At 36.3% G+C, this 17814-nt stretch overlaps 7 protein-coding genes across 12 annotated transcripts in view; 3 read left to right on the top strand and 4 right to left on the bottom strand.

Moving 5' to 3' along the window:
* The first annotated feature begins 194 nt into the window (after positions 1-194).
* LOC132193664 (p53 and DNA damage-regulated protein 1) lies at positions 195-759 on the top strand. The gene is made up of 2 exons (XM_059614486.1): positions 195-444; positions 581-759. The coding sequence occupies exons 1-2, from the start codon at positions 195-197 to the stop codon at positions 757-759; spliced, it is 429 nt and encodes a 142-aa protein (XP_059470469.1).
* LOC132193401 (U5 small nuclear ribonucleoprotein TSSC4) lies at positions 637-10980 on the top strand. 2 transcript variants are annotated; one of them, XM_059614046.1, is made up of 2 exons: positions 637-777; positions 10194-10980. In XM_059614046.1, exon 2 carries the CDS (start codon positions 10220-10222, stop codon positions 10883-10885), a length of 666 nt encoding a protein of 221 aa, XP_059470029.1. In that variant the 5' UTR covers positions 637-777; positions 10194-10219; the 3' UTR covers positions 10886-10980. The 2 variants fall into 2 exon arrangements, with proteins under 2 accessions (XP_059470029.1, XP_059470028.1); XM_059614045.1 differs by lacking the exon at positions 637-777 and adding an exon at positions 9963-10115.
* Positions 761-2439, bottom strand: LOC132193400 (cilia- and flagella-associated protein 36). The gene is made up of 6 exons (XM_059614044.1): positions 2145-2439; positions 2020-2087; positions 1722-1829; positions 1457-1659; positions 1260-1399; positions 761-1208 (listed from the first exon to the last, which is right to left on the bottom strand). The coding sequence occupies exons 1-6, from the start codon at positions 2266-2268 to the stop codon at positions 937-939; spliced, it is 915 nt and encodes a 304-aa protein (XP_059470027.1). The 5' UTR covers positions 2269-2439; the 3' UTR covers positions 761-936.
* Positions 2566-5529, bottom strand: LOC132193399 (decapping and exoribonuclease protein-like). Its single transcript, XM_059614043.1, has 6 exons — positions 5257-5529; positions 4397-4646; positions 4056-4291; positions 3786-3999; positions 3394-3529; positions 2566-3337 (listed from the first exon to the last, which is right to left on the bottom strand). The coding sequence occupies exons 2-6, from the start codon at positions 4642-4644 to the stop codon at positions 3131-3133; spliced, it is 1041 nt and encodes a 346-aa protein (XP_059470026.1). The 5' UTR covers positions 4645-4646; positions 5257-5529; the 3' UTR covers positions 2566-3130.
* Positions 6346-9970, bottom strand: LOC132193398 (decapping and exoribonuclease protein-like). Of its 3 annotated transcripts, none has more exons than XM_059614040.1 (11): positions 9817-9970; positions 9356-9678; positions 9074-9303; positions 8805-9018; positions 8612-8747; positions 7662-8559; positions 7367-7598; positions 7099-7312; positions 6956-7040; positions 6694-6829; positions 6346-6638 (listed from the first exon to the last, which is right to left on the bottom strand). In XM_059614040.1, the coding sequence occupies exons 2-6, from the start codon at positions 9670-9672 to the stop codon at positions 8350-8352; spliced, it is 1107 nt and encodes a 368-aa protein (XP_059470023.1). In that variant the 5' UTR covers positions 9673-9678; positions 9817-9970; the 3' UTR covers positions 6346-6638; positions 6694-6829; positions 6956-7040; positions 7099-7312; positions 7367-7598; positions 7662-8349. The 3 variants fall into 3 exon arrangements, with proteins under 3 accessions (XP_059470023.1, XP_059470025.1, XP_059470024.1); XM_059614042.1 differs by having other exon boundaries at positions 6346-6603; XM_059614041.1 differs by lacking the exon at positions 6956-7040.
* Positions 6435-7951, bottom strand: LOC132193663 (decapping and exoribonuclease protein-like). Its single transcript, XM_059614485.1, has 5 exons — positions 7662-7951; positions 7367-7500; positions 7099-7312; positions 6694-6829; positions 6435-6581 (listed from the first exon to the last, which is right to left on the bottom strand). Exons 1-5 carry the CDS (start codon positions 7949-7951, stop codon positions 6435-6437), a joined length of 921 nt encoding a protein of 306 aa, XP_059470468.1.
* A 528-nt stretch (positions 10981-11508) lies between the features above and the next one.
* Positions 11509-17814, top strand: part of LOC132193458 (atypical protein kinase C) — a 49034-nt gene continuing 42728 nt past the window's right edge. For 2 of the 3 annotated variants that reach the window (XM_059614153.1, XM_059614157.1), the window contains exons 1-4: positions 11509-11632; positions 11879-11971; positions 12130-12251; positions 12924-13013. In XM_059614153.1, coding sequence (XP_059470136.1) covers positions 11910-11971; positions 12130-12251; positions 12924-13013 — 274 coding nt within the window. In that variant the 5' untranslated portion in view covers positions 11509-11632; positions 11879-11909. Of the gene's footprint in view, positions 11703-11878; positions 11972-12129; positions 12252-12923; positions 13014-17814 lie in introns of all 3 variants that reach the window. The other variant, XM_059614154.1, reaches the window with a different exon arrangement.

Here is a 17814-nt window from a genome sequence, read left to right as displayed (position 1 = left end):
AGAAGTTGGTTGATTTTGCCGACGGTGTGTAATATTTTTTAATTTTCTATCAACTTTTCCATCTTACAGAACTGCGACTGCATCTCTAAAAATTGTTCGTGTGAAGTAAGTAATTCTTAAAATAAATTCCACGTAATAATCACTAATGAAGTTATAATTAATAGAAGTGCATACTGCATCCGACTTAATCCTGAATGGCAGGCAAGCCGGACGAATGGCCTGCAGAATTTCCCAGCGAATTACGGCACCTGATCGCGACGAACAGGGCTGCTGAAGACGTCCTCGCCAACAGACATGCCCTCATCGATGTTGACAGGAGGCGTCAGAGCATGCGAGCAGCGTCCCGAGCGATTGATAACAACCCTGATCAAAGGGTCACTTTGCTCACTGGGGCTGTCATGCTGAATTTGCCAAAGACGGACGTCCAGAATATTTTAAAAAAAGGTTGATAAAGAAATAAAAATTTATTATCACTATTTCCTTTAGGCCGAAGCATGCCAATTTTATTAGCAATAATTAAGGATATCACTTCTTTAATATAAAATAATGTAATAATTATTTTATGTATTTTTTTCCTCAGATCTCCAAGAACTTGATATTGAGAGTAATCGTATCCGGAGTGAACTTAAGGAGAAAGTCAATTTGGTTCAGGAACTGGAGTTCAAGGATCCTCTGAAGGGCTATGACCTGAAACCTTTGTCGAGAACTGAAATGTCTGCTGTCGGACAAGCCTTTGGCAGATCGGCAAGGAACGAGTAAATCAACCCATCAAACTTGGTGAGTAAAAGCCTTATTTTTCTCTTCCATATACATTTTTTATATTGAAAACAAATCATAAAATTCCACTCATTGTCCAGTGCAGGATAAATTAATGCTAATTTCAATCAGTATAAATAACATTCGGAATAATCGGATGAATAATTAAGATGCAAGTGATTATTTTTTATTGATTATTTCTGCCTTGAGACGGTTGACAAGGGCCCTCCTCATTTGCAGTGCGTCTTCTGATTCTTCCTTTTCCGTATACAAGGCACTCCCACCAGCAGCTTCGTCTTCTTTGTCTGGAACTTTATCCAAGCTTGCCGATGTCTTGGACTTGCCTTTGGCCTGCATTAGCTTGTCTCGCTGTTTGCACAAGTAGTCCTTCCTCTTCTGAATTTCCTCCTCAGTCAGCTTTCTTGGAAGTTCCACTACTTTATTATCATTTTCTAAAATCAGAAATTTATAAATTTTTACAATTTTTTTTTAAAGGAAAGTACCTGTTGCCTTTGTGGCCTTGTTTTTAGCTGCACCTTGTTTTGGAACGGCAATGACCGGCTTACTTGGTTCTTCAGCCAGACTTAATCTGTTGAACTTTTTGTTCATCCTCTCCATGATTTGTGCTTCTTCCATCGACCTCCTAGCAAATTTTTATATTTATAAATCTTATAATTTTTTAATTCCGAAACACTCGAACCTGAGCACATGCTTAAGGAGCCTTTCTTCTCCATTGGCCATCAGCAGTTTTCCATCCTCGCTGTAGTCCATCGGAAGAGGCGCGCCACTTTGGTGTCTAATGGCATTCAGGGCTTGCAGTTGCAGCTCCAGGTTGTGGAGCCCCATCAAGTGGCTAAATGCCGAAAAGTCAGATGCAGCCCATATCTGCTCAAGAAGGGCGCCCTGTTAGAAAATAATAAAAACAAATTAATTTTCATATGTCATTTTTGGAGTAATAATTTTACTGGCTGGAATCGAGCTACATTGTTTGAGTTCTGGTTTGAGACAGCGTCTTGGAATTGCGAGGGAGTGATTTGAAGTTCCTCTACAAATCCTCCCAGTAGAGAGTCAACCTTTAAAATCAAACAAATATATCAAAATTTTTAATCCAACAGCGGAATTGTTTATGAATTAAATGTAACGAACGTTATTAAGTCCGGTATATAAAATGATCCAACACATAAATTTTAAAAGTAAATATTTCAGCTGGTGAGAAATGTTGAAATTATATAATTTTTATATTATTACTGAAATTTTGCTCACCAAATTTCTGTATTCCAAATGGACCTGACGGTGTTCCGGTGCACTCTGTTCGCCATCAGGATCGAAAACTAAAATTAATTTTAGAAATTAATTAGGAGCTTGACATATAAATTGGTTAAACGTACTGGCGCAGTGTTTCTCAATAAAAGCTGCAATGGGCCTGTTCCAGACGGGGCCGCTGAGGAACTGGATCAGCGAGTCAATGACCCAGGCATTGCCATCGGCAGGTTCGTCCTTGTCCTTGCTCATATTTCCGAGCACTGAACGCACTCGGGTGCACACCCGTGTTGTGGCGGTCTGTCGTCATGGGAACGGGGCCCAGTCCAGTGGATTTCCACGCGCAAAGTAATTTCCACATGAGTCACACAAACAAACTCCGCTGACCATGTGTGTTTAGATTTTACTTGATATTCTAAAGTGCGGACCCATAAATTAATAATTTTCGTTTGCTAAGTACTAGAAATTTGATTGATTGTTAAAAAAGCTGGAAAAACCTTTCAACTTTGGATAATAATTTTGATATTGTTTTCATTAAAAAATGAAGCATTGAAGATATATGTATTTTATTACGAAACGTTCATTACAGATAAAATTTTTACTTTTTTATTTAAAAGTATTTTTCTAAAACTTTCTCAAAAGTATTTCCCTGAAATTCTTTTAGAAAGCAAGATTTTTTGGCAATTGCATTATCCTTAATTATGAGTTTTATCAAATAAATGTCAGTAATATAATTTTAAAGCTAGACATGAAATTTTTTTTTTTCAATTCATTATTTGTTCCATTTTTTCAAATCCATCCAAATCTGTAGACTCATTGGCTTATGTTTTTTAAACTGTTTAAGTTCAACCCTTTTTTACATATTACATTATTATCATTTTTTCTACTGTAAAGAATTGACAATATTTTTTATTATTTTTTAGTTGTTCCACAATAAAATCCTCGGCATCTAATTTTAAAGCCATAAAATTCCATTGCTTTGAACAGTTTGAACTATAAGGGATGGCTAGTTAAAATATTTGTTCATTTGTTGTTATCCTTCTTTGACATAATTTGTCTAAAGACATAATTCAGGCTGACTTTGAACAATTTGGTTTATCAAGGAAATCAAATCCTACGGCATGTTTTTCAGCCACTGTAGGTACCACTCTGGGATGAAATAGCAATCATTGTTGCGTGGTAGTTTTCTCGCTGAGAAATGAGTTTGTCCAGGGTACCAGGTGAACTCAAAAACCTCCTCCTTGCGCGCATTCATCATCTCGTCCTTGACCTGGCGCAGGAAATCTTGAAGGAAAAGCATGCAGCTGTTTGCATCCCAACCCTAAGAATTTTCATATAAAACATCATTTCCTAAAACCTGGGAAGTTTTAATATTACTTTGGCTTGTCGTGGAATGTCATGTACTGGCAACACTTCCACCTCCCTTACAAATCCGCTATCATTTCTGTATCCAACAACGACGGAATCAATTTTAGCCAGGACGCTCTGAGCCCACCATGTGATCTTCTTGTATCTATAAACATAATAAGAGTCGATTTGTAAAATATATTATTTTATGCAACCAGTTACTTATTTAATTGCAATCATTTCTTAATAGTCTATCATCACAATAATTTGATTAAGTTTTTTTTTATAAATTATAATTATTAAAATTTCATAAATATTTATTATTTATTGGCGTAAAATATTAATTTCCAAAAATTTAGATAGAAAAAAAAACAGTAAGTTCAACTACAATCGAATTTCTAAATTTAAAAATTTAGAATTACCGAGCCAACGAATATGGATTGGGCTTCTCCTTGCAAGTCTTTAGCTCATACAGACTTGCACGATCAATTTGCTTCAGATCCTCTTCTTTGCCGAGGCCATTGACTTCAGCACAGTAAATCATACTGTTTACCCCAAATCGAGATTTGTAGACGCAGCAGAATTCTTGGAATTCAGACAAGGGCTGGCGGACGTCTGGCTTGACTCCAGGACGGTCTAAAAAATTTGAAAATTTATAATCTAAACTTATATAAACTTCTTAAGCCTCTTACTTGAAACCATGTAGTGCTCAAAAACTCGTCCATATTTGGTGAAGCGGACTTGATCATGATCTTCATTCTGTTGAGTGCAGTTCTGCTCATTTTCTGCAGTGTAGAAACGGCACAAGTAAATAGTCCCTTTGGCCTTAATGGCGCAAATCTTCAAACTCTCAGATCTATTCTTCTCATATTGGGCGCACATGATCTTCCGCAGCATGCCCCTGAAAGACGCGAATTCGGCTTCCAACCTGCAAAAGTGCATAAAATCTTCGTAGTTAATTATTTCCTAAAATTTAAATTTTTTCTTAATCTAAGACCAAGCCGAATATTTTTTTTATTCAAAAATTGCAAACCTTTTTGGCCGGCCTCTTGCGTCATTGCAATTCTTCACAATCCACTCCAAAAGTGTGTCCAAGTTTTGTTCCCTCGTATAATGGTCGGCTTCCTTCCATCGATCCTCTGGATGGCTCCGGTTCAAATCAAAGTTGATGGATCCTTTTGGCATGTATAAGAAGCGCGCGAGCTCCTCATCCTTGCCAAAAGTACCTTTTTCGTCTTTGGTGTACCAGTCGATCACTCGCACTTGAAATAAGCCCTCCATTTCTAAAATTTAATTTAAGTTTAATTCTAAATTAATACAAGTAAACCACTTGACAGGATGCAATGTATATTAAAGGAAACGGGCACTGATAAGTTCACCAAGAGATTAAGTATCAGAATGAACAAAAACGAAGCCTTTATTGCCTGTTGCAATTGCCATAAGGGATTATAACAATAATTTTTTTTTACCAATAACGACAATAAACGACAATTGTGTAATACACCCCTGTATTACACAGAACTAATGCTATTTTTGCGTGGCGCCCTTTGGTGCTTTTTTCTTCATAATATATATAATTATCCAAATTGACTAATATAGGATAGTCAATTAAAAAAAATATATATATTAAGTCTCTGAATATAGCTTCATTATAATTATATATTTTTTTTTTTAATTTTCCATCCCTTTTGGGAATGGCACTAGCAGCAGACGTTAAATCTCAAGGGCCAATTAGATAGATTTTCCTTTCTGGCTGAGAACACGGCTGTCCTTTCAATTAGACCCACTCAAAGAAATTAATTTTTAAATGCAACAGGTCTCTCTCATTTATTTGCTTTTGAGATTACGTTGATAATTGTATATAGCATATATTATAAAACTTAAAAAACTCACTATTATATTATGGAGAAATTCCTCTGGTGTGCTCTTCTTAGTTAAAATTAACCGCTTATCACGTTTAAATAATTTGTTGAAAATGGAAATCAAATCCAACGTGTGTGCTCTTTGGCTTCTCAACAGTTTCTGCTTCAGACATTCAGTCAACTACTGATTGTGAGTGTGCAGATAGAGGATAGAGGTCTACAGTCTATATCAAGCCCCGAAAATTTTGGTTCTTCCCAATGAAAAGTCGCACACAACTACACAGTCGCATCCAGATTTAGGAGTGTTCCACCGACCAAAACATACCGGTAACCGTATAACGCGGTATTTAGGAATATACCGGTATTGATTATCGGTTTCTTTTATTGAGTCTGTATTATTCTTAAAAATCCGGTAAGTTACCGGTAACCGTGAAAAATATACCGGTTAAAAAGTTACCCTCATATACCGGAACTTCCCTATTCAGATTACACATATACATAAGACTTTTGAGTTGCCATGACGCAAATTGAAGCAATTAGCAATAAGCGGATTATCGTTACATGAATAGAAAATGACTCATACTTAAATTTTGTATTGTTTTATCATTAAAAATTTTGTTTTCCCCGTTGGTTGTAGAAAGTTGGGGGAAAAATGAGCATAATATAATAAGTCTCAAGTCTCAATAGTTAAATTTGCTTTTTTTTATCAGAGTTTAAATTCCGTCTTTATCTTTACCTTGCCTTCAATATATATTTATTTATTTATTAATTTTTCAAGGGAAAACATTAATATTAAAAAAAAACATTGCTGAAATTAATGCATATTGTGTTAATAATAATGTATTTTTATAACTATTTTATAATATATAACAAAATAATATAAGCCGAAGATAACAAAATTTTGAGTATTTAACTGAAGAATATACATTTTATTTTGTTTATAAATAAGGCACTGATTGTGAGTATTATGCAAAAAAAATGAAATTATCTCAGTCTAAATTTAATTGCTTTGTTGGAGAAAATTGTTAAATTGGTAAAATCTTTGCACAGTTCAAATTATAAAATCGATTCATGTTGTGAAATAAATCAAATTAAATGATGATAACACATTAATTAAAGATTAATTTATTTTTGTTAACTGTAAAATAAATACAACTTTGCAGATTTAAGAATTTTTTTTACGAATTTGAGTAAAAGTTTGTTGTTCAGTTAGGCAGACGCTAGCCACTCTTTGAACTGCTCAGGTAAAAAGTTACAATTGTTTTCAGGATGCAGTTTTATGCCTGATACGTTTTTTTCCTTCGGATACCATTTAAATTCGTAGACGTCAGTGTCCATTGCATCCTTCATGACATACTTCGCGAAATTCCAAAAATTCCTTCGAAAACACAACACACTTAGGCGCCTTCCATACTTAATTATAAAAATTGAGAGATTGCAATAATTCAATTATTAAAAACTTAAATACTTTTGCTCGTTCTGTCATATCTGCGAGTTTTAATTCCTCCAAGTGTCGAATGAAGCCTTCTTCGTTTCGGTAGCCAACCACCACAGAGTCGATTTTGGCCAAAATACCCTGCGTCCACCACTTGAAAAGTCTGTGCCTATAAAGGTCATAAATAGGTCAATTGAAATATTTTGTTGTAGCCTCTTATCTTTAAATTGTCCATTGTACGTATTATGTTCTAATACTAAACCAGCGCAACACGGACTAAATTTATAGTAATAACCTTTTTTTTTATCTAAAATTCCTTTTGCATTCAGGTCAGCCTCCACTTCATATCTTGAAATATTTCCCAGGTTGCACTGGATGGACTTTATTCACGGTTCAGGTTAACCATGCGGATAAGTAATTTCTATAACTTATGCATACCTTGAAAAAGATTGCAAATCGAGACTTTCTTTGCAGACCTTGAGCTCCACCAACTTTGCTTTATTCAGGTTTTTCAAATCATCAACATTGCTCAAGCCGTCAATTTCGGCACCATAGAGCAGGCTGTGCTCGCCAATTTGAGACCGGTACACACAGTGGAACCCTTCATAATCAGAAATGGGCTGGCTTGGATCAGGTTTTTTTCCAAGGTCACCTGGAAAAAAAAACATTCTGCATTATCTTGCAATTTTGTAATCAAATCTTTTACTTGACACCAAATAACGTTCAAAAACGTGGCTCCACTTTGCATATTTGATATTATCTGGATTTTGTGCATGTTCAGATATTAAGTGGCGATTCTGCTCAGTGAAAAACTGGCAAAAGTAAGTGGTGCCCTTGGTCCTTATGGCGCGAATTCCCAGACTTTGCAGATTTTCGTAAGGCATATACACATTATTTTGTTGAGCACTCCTCTGTTGCAAACAAAATCCACCTCTGGTCTGTAAAGTAATTAATTGTTGCAGTTTAATTTCTACTTTTATATCATTATATATTTATTTTACCTTTTGGGTTTTCCATCTTGGTCTTTGCAGTTTGCCCTGATCCACTGCAAAATCAAGTCAATTGACTCATATGTACAATCGTATGGCTTCCATTTGTCTTTGGGGTGCGTACGGTTCAGGTCAAAGTTGACATCATCCATGTCTGGCGGCAGGTGCACATATTTCACATACTTTTCATCCACGCAGAAATCACCATCCCAATTCCTAGTGTACCATCCAACCACGTCTTTTACTTTCAACAGCTCATCCACAACACTCAAATCGTATTTATTTTTGTCACCAATTGGCATCAGGTGTAAATCCACTTCGTTTCCATTCCGAGAGAAATTTTCTCAGTTAATTACAGAAAAGATTTCAGGAATTATTATTTTTATGTATGTTTATATCAAGCTAAAAGTCACGGGTCTTGTTGGTCACGGGCGTGATTCGGGCTATTTGGGGGTGTGAGGGTTCTGTTCTGGTCACACTTGCCAACAGAATAATGAATTTAGCAGGGTTTTTTTATATTTGATACAAAAAACCCAAAATTATATTAAACGAAAAAATTGAAATGAAAACAAGTTGCAAAGTTTCAAGTGAACAGCTGCGAATTAGACAATAAGTAATTTTTAATCTTATTACAAAGATAGATAAAATAAATATTGAAAATAAAATAATAAAATATATTAAAATTTACAATAAAATAAATCTAATTTGGCAATGATGCTAGCCACTCTTGAAACCAGACAGGAAAAAAGTTGCACTCATTCCCAGAAGGCAGCTTTTGTCCGGAGTAGTTCATGTCTCCCGGATACCAGACAAACTCGAAGATGTCTGTTTCCGTTGCATCTCTCATGACATGCTTCACAAAATTCAAAAAGTCTTTTAGGAAAACCATACTTTTTGGCGCACTCCATCCCTAAAATATAAATATTAAAGTTGATAGATTAAAAATTGGGTGGAAATAATACTTTTGCTTTTTTCGGAATATCCTTGACTTTCATTGCCTCCAAACTTCTTACGCAGCCTTCGTCATTTCTGTAGCCAACCACTACAGAGTCGATTTTGGCCAAAATACTCTGCGCCCACCATTTGATCAATTTGTACCTAGAATTTTTTTAATAGATAATTATCAATTATTACAGTAATTTAAATATTCCGTACTTAGAAAAAGAATACGGATTTGGATTTTCGCGGCAGGTCTTGAGTTCCATCAACCTGGCATTAAAAAGGTTTTGTAGATCGTCTTTTTTAGATAAGCCGTCAATTTCAGCTCCGTAGACAAGACTGTGCGGCCCAAGTTGCGATCGGTATACACAATTAAGCTCCTCGTACTCAGACATAGGTTGGCTAGGGTCTGGCTGTTTTCCGGGCTCGTCTGTTGAAATAAAAAATTTAATTTACAATATTTTCTGAAAATTTTCAGCATTTACCTGAAACCATGTAATGCTCAAAAACGTGTCCCCACTTTGTAAACTTTGCAAGATCTGCATTTTCTGCTTGTGCCAATTTGTCCGTGCGGTTCTGCTCGGTGAAAAACTGGCACAAGTAAGTGGTGCCCTTGGTCCTGATGGCGCAAATCTTGAGACTCTCCTTATTTTCGTAGGGCACACACATTACTCTGTACAGCAGTCCTCGGTAGCAAACAAAATCTGCCTCTGGTCTGCACAATTGGACTAATTAATTTTCCACATTTAATTTTGGTTAAATTATACCGTTTGGGTTTTCCTTCTTCGTCTTTGCAATTCTCGGTGACCCACCGCAAAATCGAGTCAATGGACTCTTTCATCTCAACCTGTGGCTTCCAGATGTCATCATTGTGCAGTCGTTTAAGGTCAAAGTTGACCCTGCTCATGTTGGCCGGCAGGTACACATATTTGGCATGCTTTTCGTCCACACAGTAATTACCGTGCAGGTCCTTGTTGTACCATCCAACCACGTCCTGAACTTTGAAAAGCTCGTCCACATCACTCAGATCGTATTCGTCGTCGTCCTCAATTTCCAAAGTGTACTTATTAGTTTTCGTTTCCATGATTTTCTATTAAAAATAGCACATTTATTAATTTTACATTTGGAGATCAATGCAGAATTCAGGGGAGTTAATATTGATTCATTCTGCAATGTTATATAAAAGGTGCTTTATGTATTTATTTTTTTTTTAAATTTAAATAATCACCTCCTAAAAATCCGACGAGAAAGCTTTGAGAGATTAATTTCTATGTCACACTTCAGTAGCAATTGTTAATAAAATATCCAGTTATCTTTTAGAAGAGAAATCATCCCGTTTGTTCAGTTTGTTGACATTTTTCTTGTGCGGCATCAGGTCTACCAACAGAACACCAGCTGACTTATTATTTTGGTGTTTGGTGTCGCAGCTTCTCTGCTTCTGCAATCAAAATAAATAATTGATCATAGTTTACAAAGTTAACGCACTAGACGTGAGAGGCTTTATAATGCCAATAATTCCAAGCTCAGGTTGAAATCAATTTTTTTCCAAATATTGTTACTTGAAAGTTGAGAATTCTATGATAATAACAATTTACATGTTCTCAGGTCGTCGCACTTCTTCATCTTCCGAGATGCCCAGGGAGTTTAAAATCGCCGGAGGTGACGACGAGTTCAACTCGAGGAACAGGAGCGTCTTCGACCAACTCAACTCTCTGTCCCCCTCTGTACGAACCTCAACTTCTGTGTCCGTCGATGACTTCCCCGAGCGCAGCCACCGAAGGCGCAGCCACGAGACGAGACACCTTCGAGGACAAGAAAGTCTCTTCAAGAGACCGGATCCGCCGCCACCTCGCTGGCACGGTGGGCAGCGCATTGCAGACCACCAGAAGAACCCTCACAAGTGGACTCGGTACAGCCTGGGCGACGTCAGCAGCGAGGACATGTCCGACCGGACAAACACTAGTACGGCCCTGTCTTTTTTGAACGAGTTGAGGAAAAGGAGGGAGCAGAAGGAGGAAGATGAGATGGAAACTGATGAACCTACTCAGCAAGTGCAGTTCAAGAGACCGGCCAGAAAACAAGGTGCTGCCAAAGAGGCTCGAGAGGCCAGCCCCGAGGGCAAGCCGGAAGGGCCTATTTTCAGGGGCAGCAAGAGGGTCATGCCCGAATATATTGTTGGGCAGAGGAGTGGACAGAGCTCTAGACGAGGAGATAGGAAGAGTCAGGCCGATGGCAAGAGCAAAAAGTTGAAATTGGACCATTTGATGATGGAAGATGAGGATGGTGACAGTGACTGAAACAATCTGTTATTAATCAGTGCTATTTTTTAGAGTGTAAAAAATTAAGTTAAAATATGTTCAGTATCAATTAAACCATAATTATTAAAAGAAAACTAATCTTGAATTTATTCAAAATTAAATTTATATAAAATATATGTAGGTTTTACCAGTTTTACATTGTTAAGTTTTTGATGGAAGATTTTAATAATAATTAATGCACAATTCCACGTTCACAACTGATAAGGTGTGATTGTGATTTTTGTTTTATCTTTGGATAAAGAGAAATTACACTTTTTTTTTTATTCTTTGTTCTTGTTTCTCGATACATTATTCCATAATAACTGCTAATTATAATTTAATTTTAACGCATTTTTTTTATAAACATTTTTTCTAGAAGGTATTAAAACTGTTAAATATCAGTGAAGTGTGATAATTTTTTTGCACCATTAAGAAAAATGCTATTTATGGCATAGAAAATTATCGACTCGTATCACGTTTTGCCTGTAGGGCCATGCCAGGCCATGCTGTGCTGCAAATCAAATTTTTATATGTATTTTTCGCCACTCCGTAGCAAGTGACGGAACTACAAGTTTGGGCAACGCTGCATGCTAGACGGCGCAGTGCTGCCACAGGTGCCGGTCCACGAAGGTGGCGGCGGCCGCGCGAACTACGGAGAACAACGGACCTCAGTTGATCACCTGTGACGGGTGTGGGTGTTTACGGCGATTTTTTGTTGTTTACACCTAATTATCGCATTAATTACAGGTGAGCCGCGTTTCGGCGCTTCCGAAATATTTGTCGGCCGAAGTGTCCGAAGCGCTTTCGGTCATAAAAGGTGTGATACCGGCGTAAAAAGCAGAATAACTGAGTCATTAGTCATCAAGCGTCTTGCTCGGCTCTCGTACATAAAACGATGCATGCGTCACACCTTCCTTTTTGAGCAGACCGTTGTCTGTTGATAAGAAAACAATTTAAGAGCACATTATACTGACGAGCCACCTTGATTCACAGATCGGCTGATGCTTTCCTGACCGAGACCAACATGCCGGCGAACGCACCAGACTCGGACGCGCACGACGTCCGGGTCAAGACGGCCTACAATGGGTAAGTGGACCACTGGCGGACGCTTGTAAACAAACCGCCAAACCGGCCACAATCCGCTTCATATGGGCCACACCGGATGGTTTTATAAACAGCCCCTTTTCTTACATTATTGCAGGAAATTTAAATCCACAAATTCTAACGGTTCGTTTTATTTTCAGGGAGGTTATGATAACCTATGTCGACCCCAGTGTGACTTACGAGCAGCTGTGTTCGGAAATGAGAGAAATTTGTCGCTTTAGTTCGGACCAAGTGTTCACCATGAAATGGGTGGACGAAGAAGGTAAAGTGACAATTAATTTTCTCCCTCACTTGTGCTAAAATAATAATTAAAATTATATTTATCAAAAGTCATAAGAAATGCTGGCCGGATCTATTACAGAAATTTCCATTCTCTTAATATATTCAAAATTGAATTTTTATTTACATAAGGAATACAAAAAGTTCATTGCATATTCAATTCTTCTTAAAAATTGATAACTTGTGATAAATTTTACCAATATTTTAATATTTCATTTTTTTTTTCAAATCACGAAATGCATTTTTTTTATAATTTTATTTTTACTTTCTTTTTGAAATATCCCTTCGTTATTCTATATTATTTTTATTAAATATTTAAAAATTCTTTTAATTAGGAACAATTGTTGAGTATTCTTGTTACAATTGAAATTAATCTTTTGCTTGCCGCCTTATTTATCAATCATATACAAATACGACAAATACATTTCCAATATGATTTAGAGTTACATTTGTTTAAGCTAAAAGACAATTTAAAAAATTTTGGGAGATCCCTCTGTTCTTTACTAAATGTCTTGCATTCCCGGAGAAACCTTTGCAGTGCAGAAACCTGCCATATGCTTAGTCACTGCGGCAATGACAATTTTGTTCTTCACCATAATATTAATAATAATTGTAAAAAGTGAAAAGATTTTTTATTAATTGTCTATGATTTCAGGTGATCCATGCACCATATCAACGCAAGTAGAGTTAAACGAAGCAATAAGATTGTACGAGCTTAACAAAGACTCAGAACTGACCATACATGGTGAGTACAAATTTTTTTCTTCTTTCCGTCATATCTGCGAAATTCAGATCTCATTCAGTACCAAGGCATTGTGGCCTCCTGTTGTGAGAAAATTTCTCACACTAACAGAATAACAGAAACAATGCTTACGGAAGAACAAGAATAGCAAACTTCTTCATTTTATTTAAAAAGCGCCCACAATTATTATTTTGTTCCAAGGTTTTCCTCCTCCACGGAGTAAATTGTAATTTTTTTCATTATCCAAATATTTATATTCCTCGCGAACTCGAGCAAATTGAACTAGGAGGAGAAATTGTCTAACCAGGCTTTGTAATTGAAGCAACGGCAAAAGTTTTTAACGAGATGAAGCAACAATGTATTCGGGCGGACAAACACTATATCGACCGGCCGCACAGCTTTGTGGACGCGTGCGAATGTTTCTCTACACTCGGTGCGCAATAATTAAATGCCAGGCCGCGATTGTAATCGGCGTAATTACGCAGCCGCTTCTTGAGAACAGACTGAAATTAATTATACAACAGATATCTCTCTCGCGTGTTTTGGTTTCGACCGACGCGTTGGTTGATTTGCTCGGTCCGAATTGCGAAATGCGGCGCCTGCGGGAATAATGCGAATTTGTTGATTTGAACTTGTTCAATTTATATGCAGGTCTCTGGGGGTTTGAAATTAGTTTGCGTTGGGAATCGGTCAAACTTTATTGCGAATTTAAATTATTAATGAGAATTCAGCAGCAGCAAAAAAAGACGCGCACGAATTTTTGGATACAAAAATACCTGAAATAAAATTCAATAATTCAATAAATTTATTCTTCTCTGCAGGTAAATTCCTGTTTAGATGAAAGAAAAATGCACTTTTTTTATTACACTGAAGGCGTTCTGCACACGATAAATGCTGAACTATGGAGTCGATAGCGTCCTAACCTAACAATAAGAAAAAAAATTATTTGAACTTAAAATTTTCTAAAATAACAGCTCTTAATTTTTCCAATGTCGATGTTTTATTCTTTTTATTTGTTTTATTGTTAGAAAAATTAATTTTGCGTACACCAATTACAGATTTTATTTTCGAATCCAAAATTTTATTTTTATTTTTATCATTCTCGTGACTAAAATTTGTATATTTTGAGTTTTCTATAATAAAAAAAAAAAAAAATTAAAATAGATCTGTTGTAATTTTCTTAGTATAAAGTTGATTCCAAAATTCTAGAAAATCATTTTTGGTGTTCTTTTTTTTAAATTTGTATTTTGAATTAGGCTGAAAATTTCGGGTTTTGAAATAAATTGAATATGCCGAAATTAATTTTCAGGGCAAAACCTAGCTCTGATCATTAATTCTAACGGAATTTGCGGCGAAAAATTCCAATAACTGAATTTAATTCAAAAACATCATATATTATCCAAGTCTCGGATTCATAAAATTCCCAGTTTCTACTAAACCAAATTAAAATTGTGTTTTTTATAAAAAAAGAAAGTAATAAACACTTCCCTAATTTTTGATATACTTAACAATTCGCATTATTTACATATATCAAAATTTTAACGTTCATTCCCTGGCCAAATAATTGGATCATCTTGCCACGGATCGCAATCAACCCTATCGGATTTTGCCTGTCACGTCTCTTCCTAATAGGGATGGAACTATTTTAATAACGACCTCCGCGTGCAATCGATGCGACGCCGCAGGCCTGTGTGTGGGATAAGTCGCAACATCGCGCGGTCGCCGTTAATTAACTGGCAGCGCAAACATCGGCATGCGAATCTTGTTGTGCCGGCCGCCGCATGCTAATGGCTGCCGCGTAATTAAAAAAAATTCGCTCGACTTACACGTGTAAATCACGCCCGCCAGCGAAAGCCTAGGCAACCGACCGCTCATCATTATCGCGGCGTATATTATTTTGATAGCGCGTTCTTTTGCATATAATAAATTTCAATGCCGCCATAGCAAATAAATTCCACTCGCATTTCGCAATCTGGTTTATAAAAAGCTTCCTGGGGCGATTCAAAACTTTATTTTCATTGAAAGTTGTAATTGCAAAAAATCAATAATTAAGTTCGGAGGTTGAAATTATTGCCTTAATTTATGATGTAAAGTTACAATCAAAGAAATATTTCAAAAATTCAAACAAACAAAATTCAAGATTCCATTAAAATAATTTTTTTTTTTAATTTCAATTTAAATAAGAAAAACTGAAAGAAAAACAGATTAAAATTGGATAACCAGTACGAAAAAAGATTTGAGACTACAGCCCAATAATAGAATTATGAGTTTTTCTAAATATTTAATTAAGTTCTTGCTGAATTGCTATAAATAATGATATAATTTGAGTTCTAATGAAATTTTATAGTTTGGAAAATAAATATTTTGATCCACTTTATCCCAATGTAGTTTGGCAATGTAAGGGATTTGGAATAACCCTTTTGGTGTCAACGCAGGTGGCCTCGTCTTGCATCCGTTGCAGAGATAATTCCGTACCACTCTCGGTTGGTCATTCATGAAATATGGAGCGTGGCTGAAATATCAAGGTGGAGAATTTAAAAGCAAGCGTGCGTTTGGTGCGGCTGCGGATTTGCGTTATTTTGCGGTTTAATTGAGAGTGCCTTTGCGGTTGGTGCTCTCGACGCTGGATTATACTGACGTTTTTGCTTTGCCCACGCTGCCAACTCGTGCACTTAATGTCGGGTGAAATTGGGCAATTTATGGCAATGCATGCGCCCTGTAAACAGTAATTTCCAGAATAATTGTATTCCTCCCATGCTGGCTGCGGCCAAAGGGGCGCCTCGTTTATGGCGAAAGTGGTGCTTTTTTTGTCTCGCAAACTATAAATTAAGTTGTTCATTCTCTTTTATGGAACGTTTTTTTTATTTAAATTGCATTTCATTTTATTTTAAGCAAATAAATCATTTAAAGTAAATTATAAGTCGAAATAAAATATTATTTTCTCAAGTTTTTCCCTCAAGGAATTTAAGCAAGTCTCGGAGTGATTTCGATGATAATTTATATATTAAAAAGAAACTAAATTATCTTAAAACGCCACGTTTTATGAACCTCAAATAAGTGATTTCTTTTGGAATATTTTTGCTGAAAATTTTCCTGGTTAAAATAATGAAATTTTCTTCAAGACACATTTTTAAAAGAATATTGAATTCCCAGATTGCGATGAAACTTTTCAGTAATTTTAATTCTTTCAAATTTAATCAAAACAAATTCCTGTAACAAATTTTTTTTAAAAACATTTCCAGTTACCTGTTAATTAACCGTGTAATTATCAAAGAGCCGCTTCTTCTTTGCCTGCTCTCGGAGAACCTGTCGTACCCTCTCGTTGCACTCCGACACACAAGCTGAATGCAATCATTCGTGCCGTCTACGCTCGAGAGGGCTGTTAATTGGCTCGCCAAGGAGTCCGTCCACCTCGGCATGAAAGCGCTCTTTCACACTGACGATTTTATATCAAATTAAATTCCACGCCGCGGGCGTTCTGCGCCCAAAAAGTGGCTCGCTTTGTCTCGGCGGCGCTAACGATTTTTTTTCGCCGCAGTACTAACAACAAACCGGCTCGTTTTTCATTGCACTGCTGGTGGAAATCAAGCAGAGTATTAACGTGCGCCAGCACGGCCCCGACAAAAACGCGTCGAGTGCGCAAAAAACAAGGACCAAAAACTTTTTGTTTGGCACGCTTTTTTCTGCTTCTCTCCGGAACCTTCCATTTCCTTTTCACCCAAGCTCGAACCGTGCGGACGAGACTGCACTAAAATCTGCTTCTCTCTTATGTAATGAAAATATTATGCAATTCTGTATGTAAAAATATCAATGATTTTGGCTGGAGTAGGAATTTTATTGATAGTTTAAATTTCAATGTCAAGTTTTGAAAAGTTTAATATTTTCCTTCTAATACTCTACATTTTTTTTTTCACCTGAGAAATATGTTTTAATAAATAAAATTTTTCTTAACTATCATTATATGTTATTGCGTGCCTATTTTAACAATTTTAAATTTCTATCAAAATTATCAGAATTTTATAATTAATAATTATCACAAAATTAACATTTTCGTCATTAATAAATAGTTTTGAACCAAAAATGAAATGAACTAATTGTTATGTATTTTCCAAAAATGTAATTCCAGTTACGTATCCATTTATTGATTTAAAATTTTCATGAATATTTTTACCACTGCAAAAATCACTGCAAATCTGCATTAAGTAGAGCGTATAAAACACTAATTCCCACAAACATAAGGGTGGTTGAGAATTCACACATGGAAAATTTCAATTCTTTTTCTGCTCTAAAAATTCATAATTGGTTCACCTCGAAAAATACAAGAGTTAAGAGCAAAGAAAATAGAGTAGCTCATTAGATGAAGGGTCTGAAACAACAAGCGGTGCACACAGGTTGCTTAAGCAAGCAGAAAACGGAGAAAGCAATACCAGAATTTCTGCATTTCCAAGATAAACAAGCCTTGGCGAGAAATGTAATTTCACTTCTAGAATTGTTTAAAAAAAATTATCTTTTAATTGTAGTTTTTTATCCACCATTATTCGAGCGACGTTTCTAGACGGTCGAGGAGAAAAACGTCAATTGCTCAAAACTTCTTTTTTCTCTCTCTTGCCAGCTCGAGCGAGCGCAGTCGAAGGGAAGCTCAATTTTGACGTCGTCGCCGCCCTTGCCAAACTTTCGCCGCCGGTCGCAATTTGATTATGCAAATTTTCTCGCGAGACCACCCTCTTGCCTGCCTTCCAATACCGCCGCTTTTTGTCTCTTTCTCTCTCCGAGCAACCTGCAGGTGCGTTTCCACGTTGTTTGC

This window comes from Neocloeon triangulifer, unplaced genomic scaffold, assembly GCF_031216515.1.
Source record: "Neocloeon triangulifer isolate White Clay Creek 2 clone unplaced genomic scaffold, ASM3121651v1 ptg000004l, whole genome shotgun sequence".
NCBI lineage: Eukaryota > Metazoa > Arthropoda > Insecta > Ephemeroptera > Baetidae > Neocloeon > Neocloeon triangulifer.
Note: the sequence above shows the minus strand (reverse complement) of the source record. Positions and strands in the feature narration are given on the sequence as shown.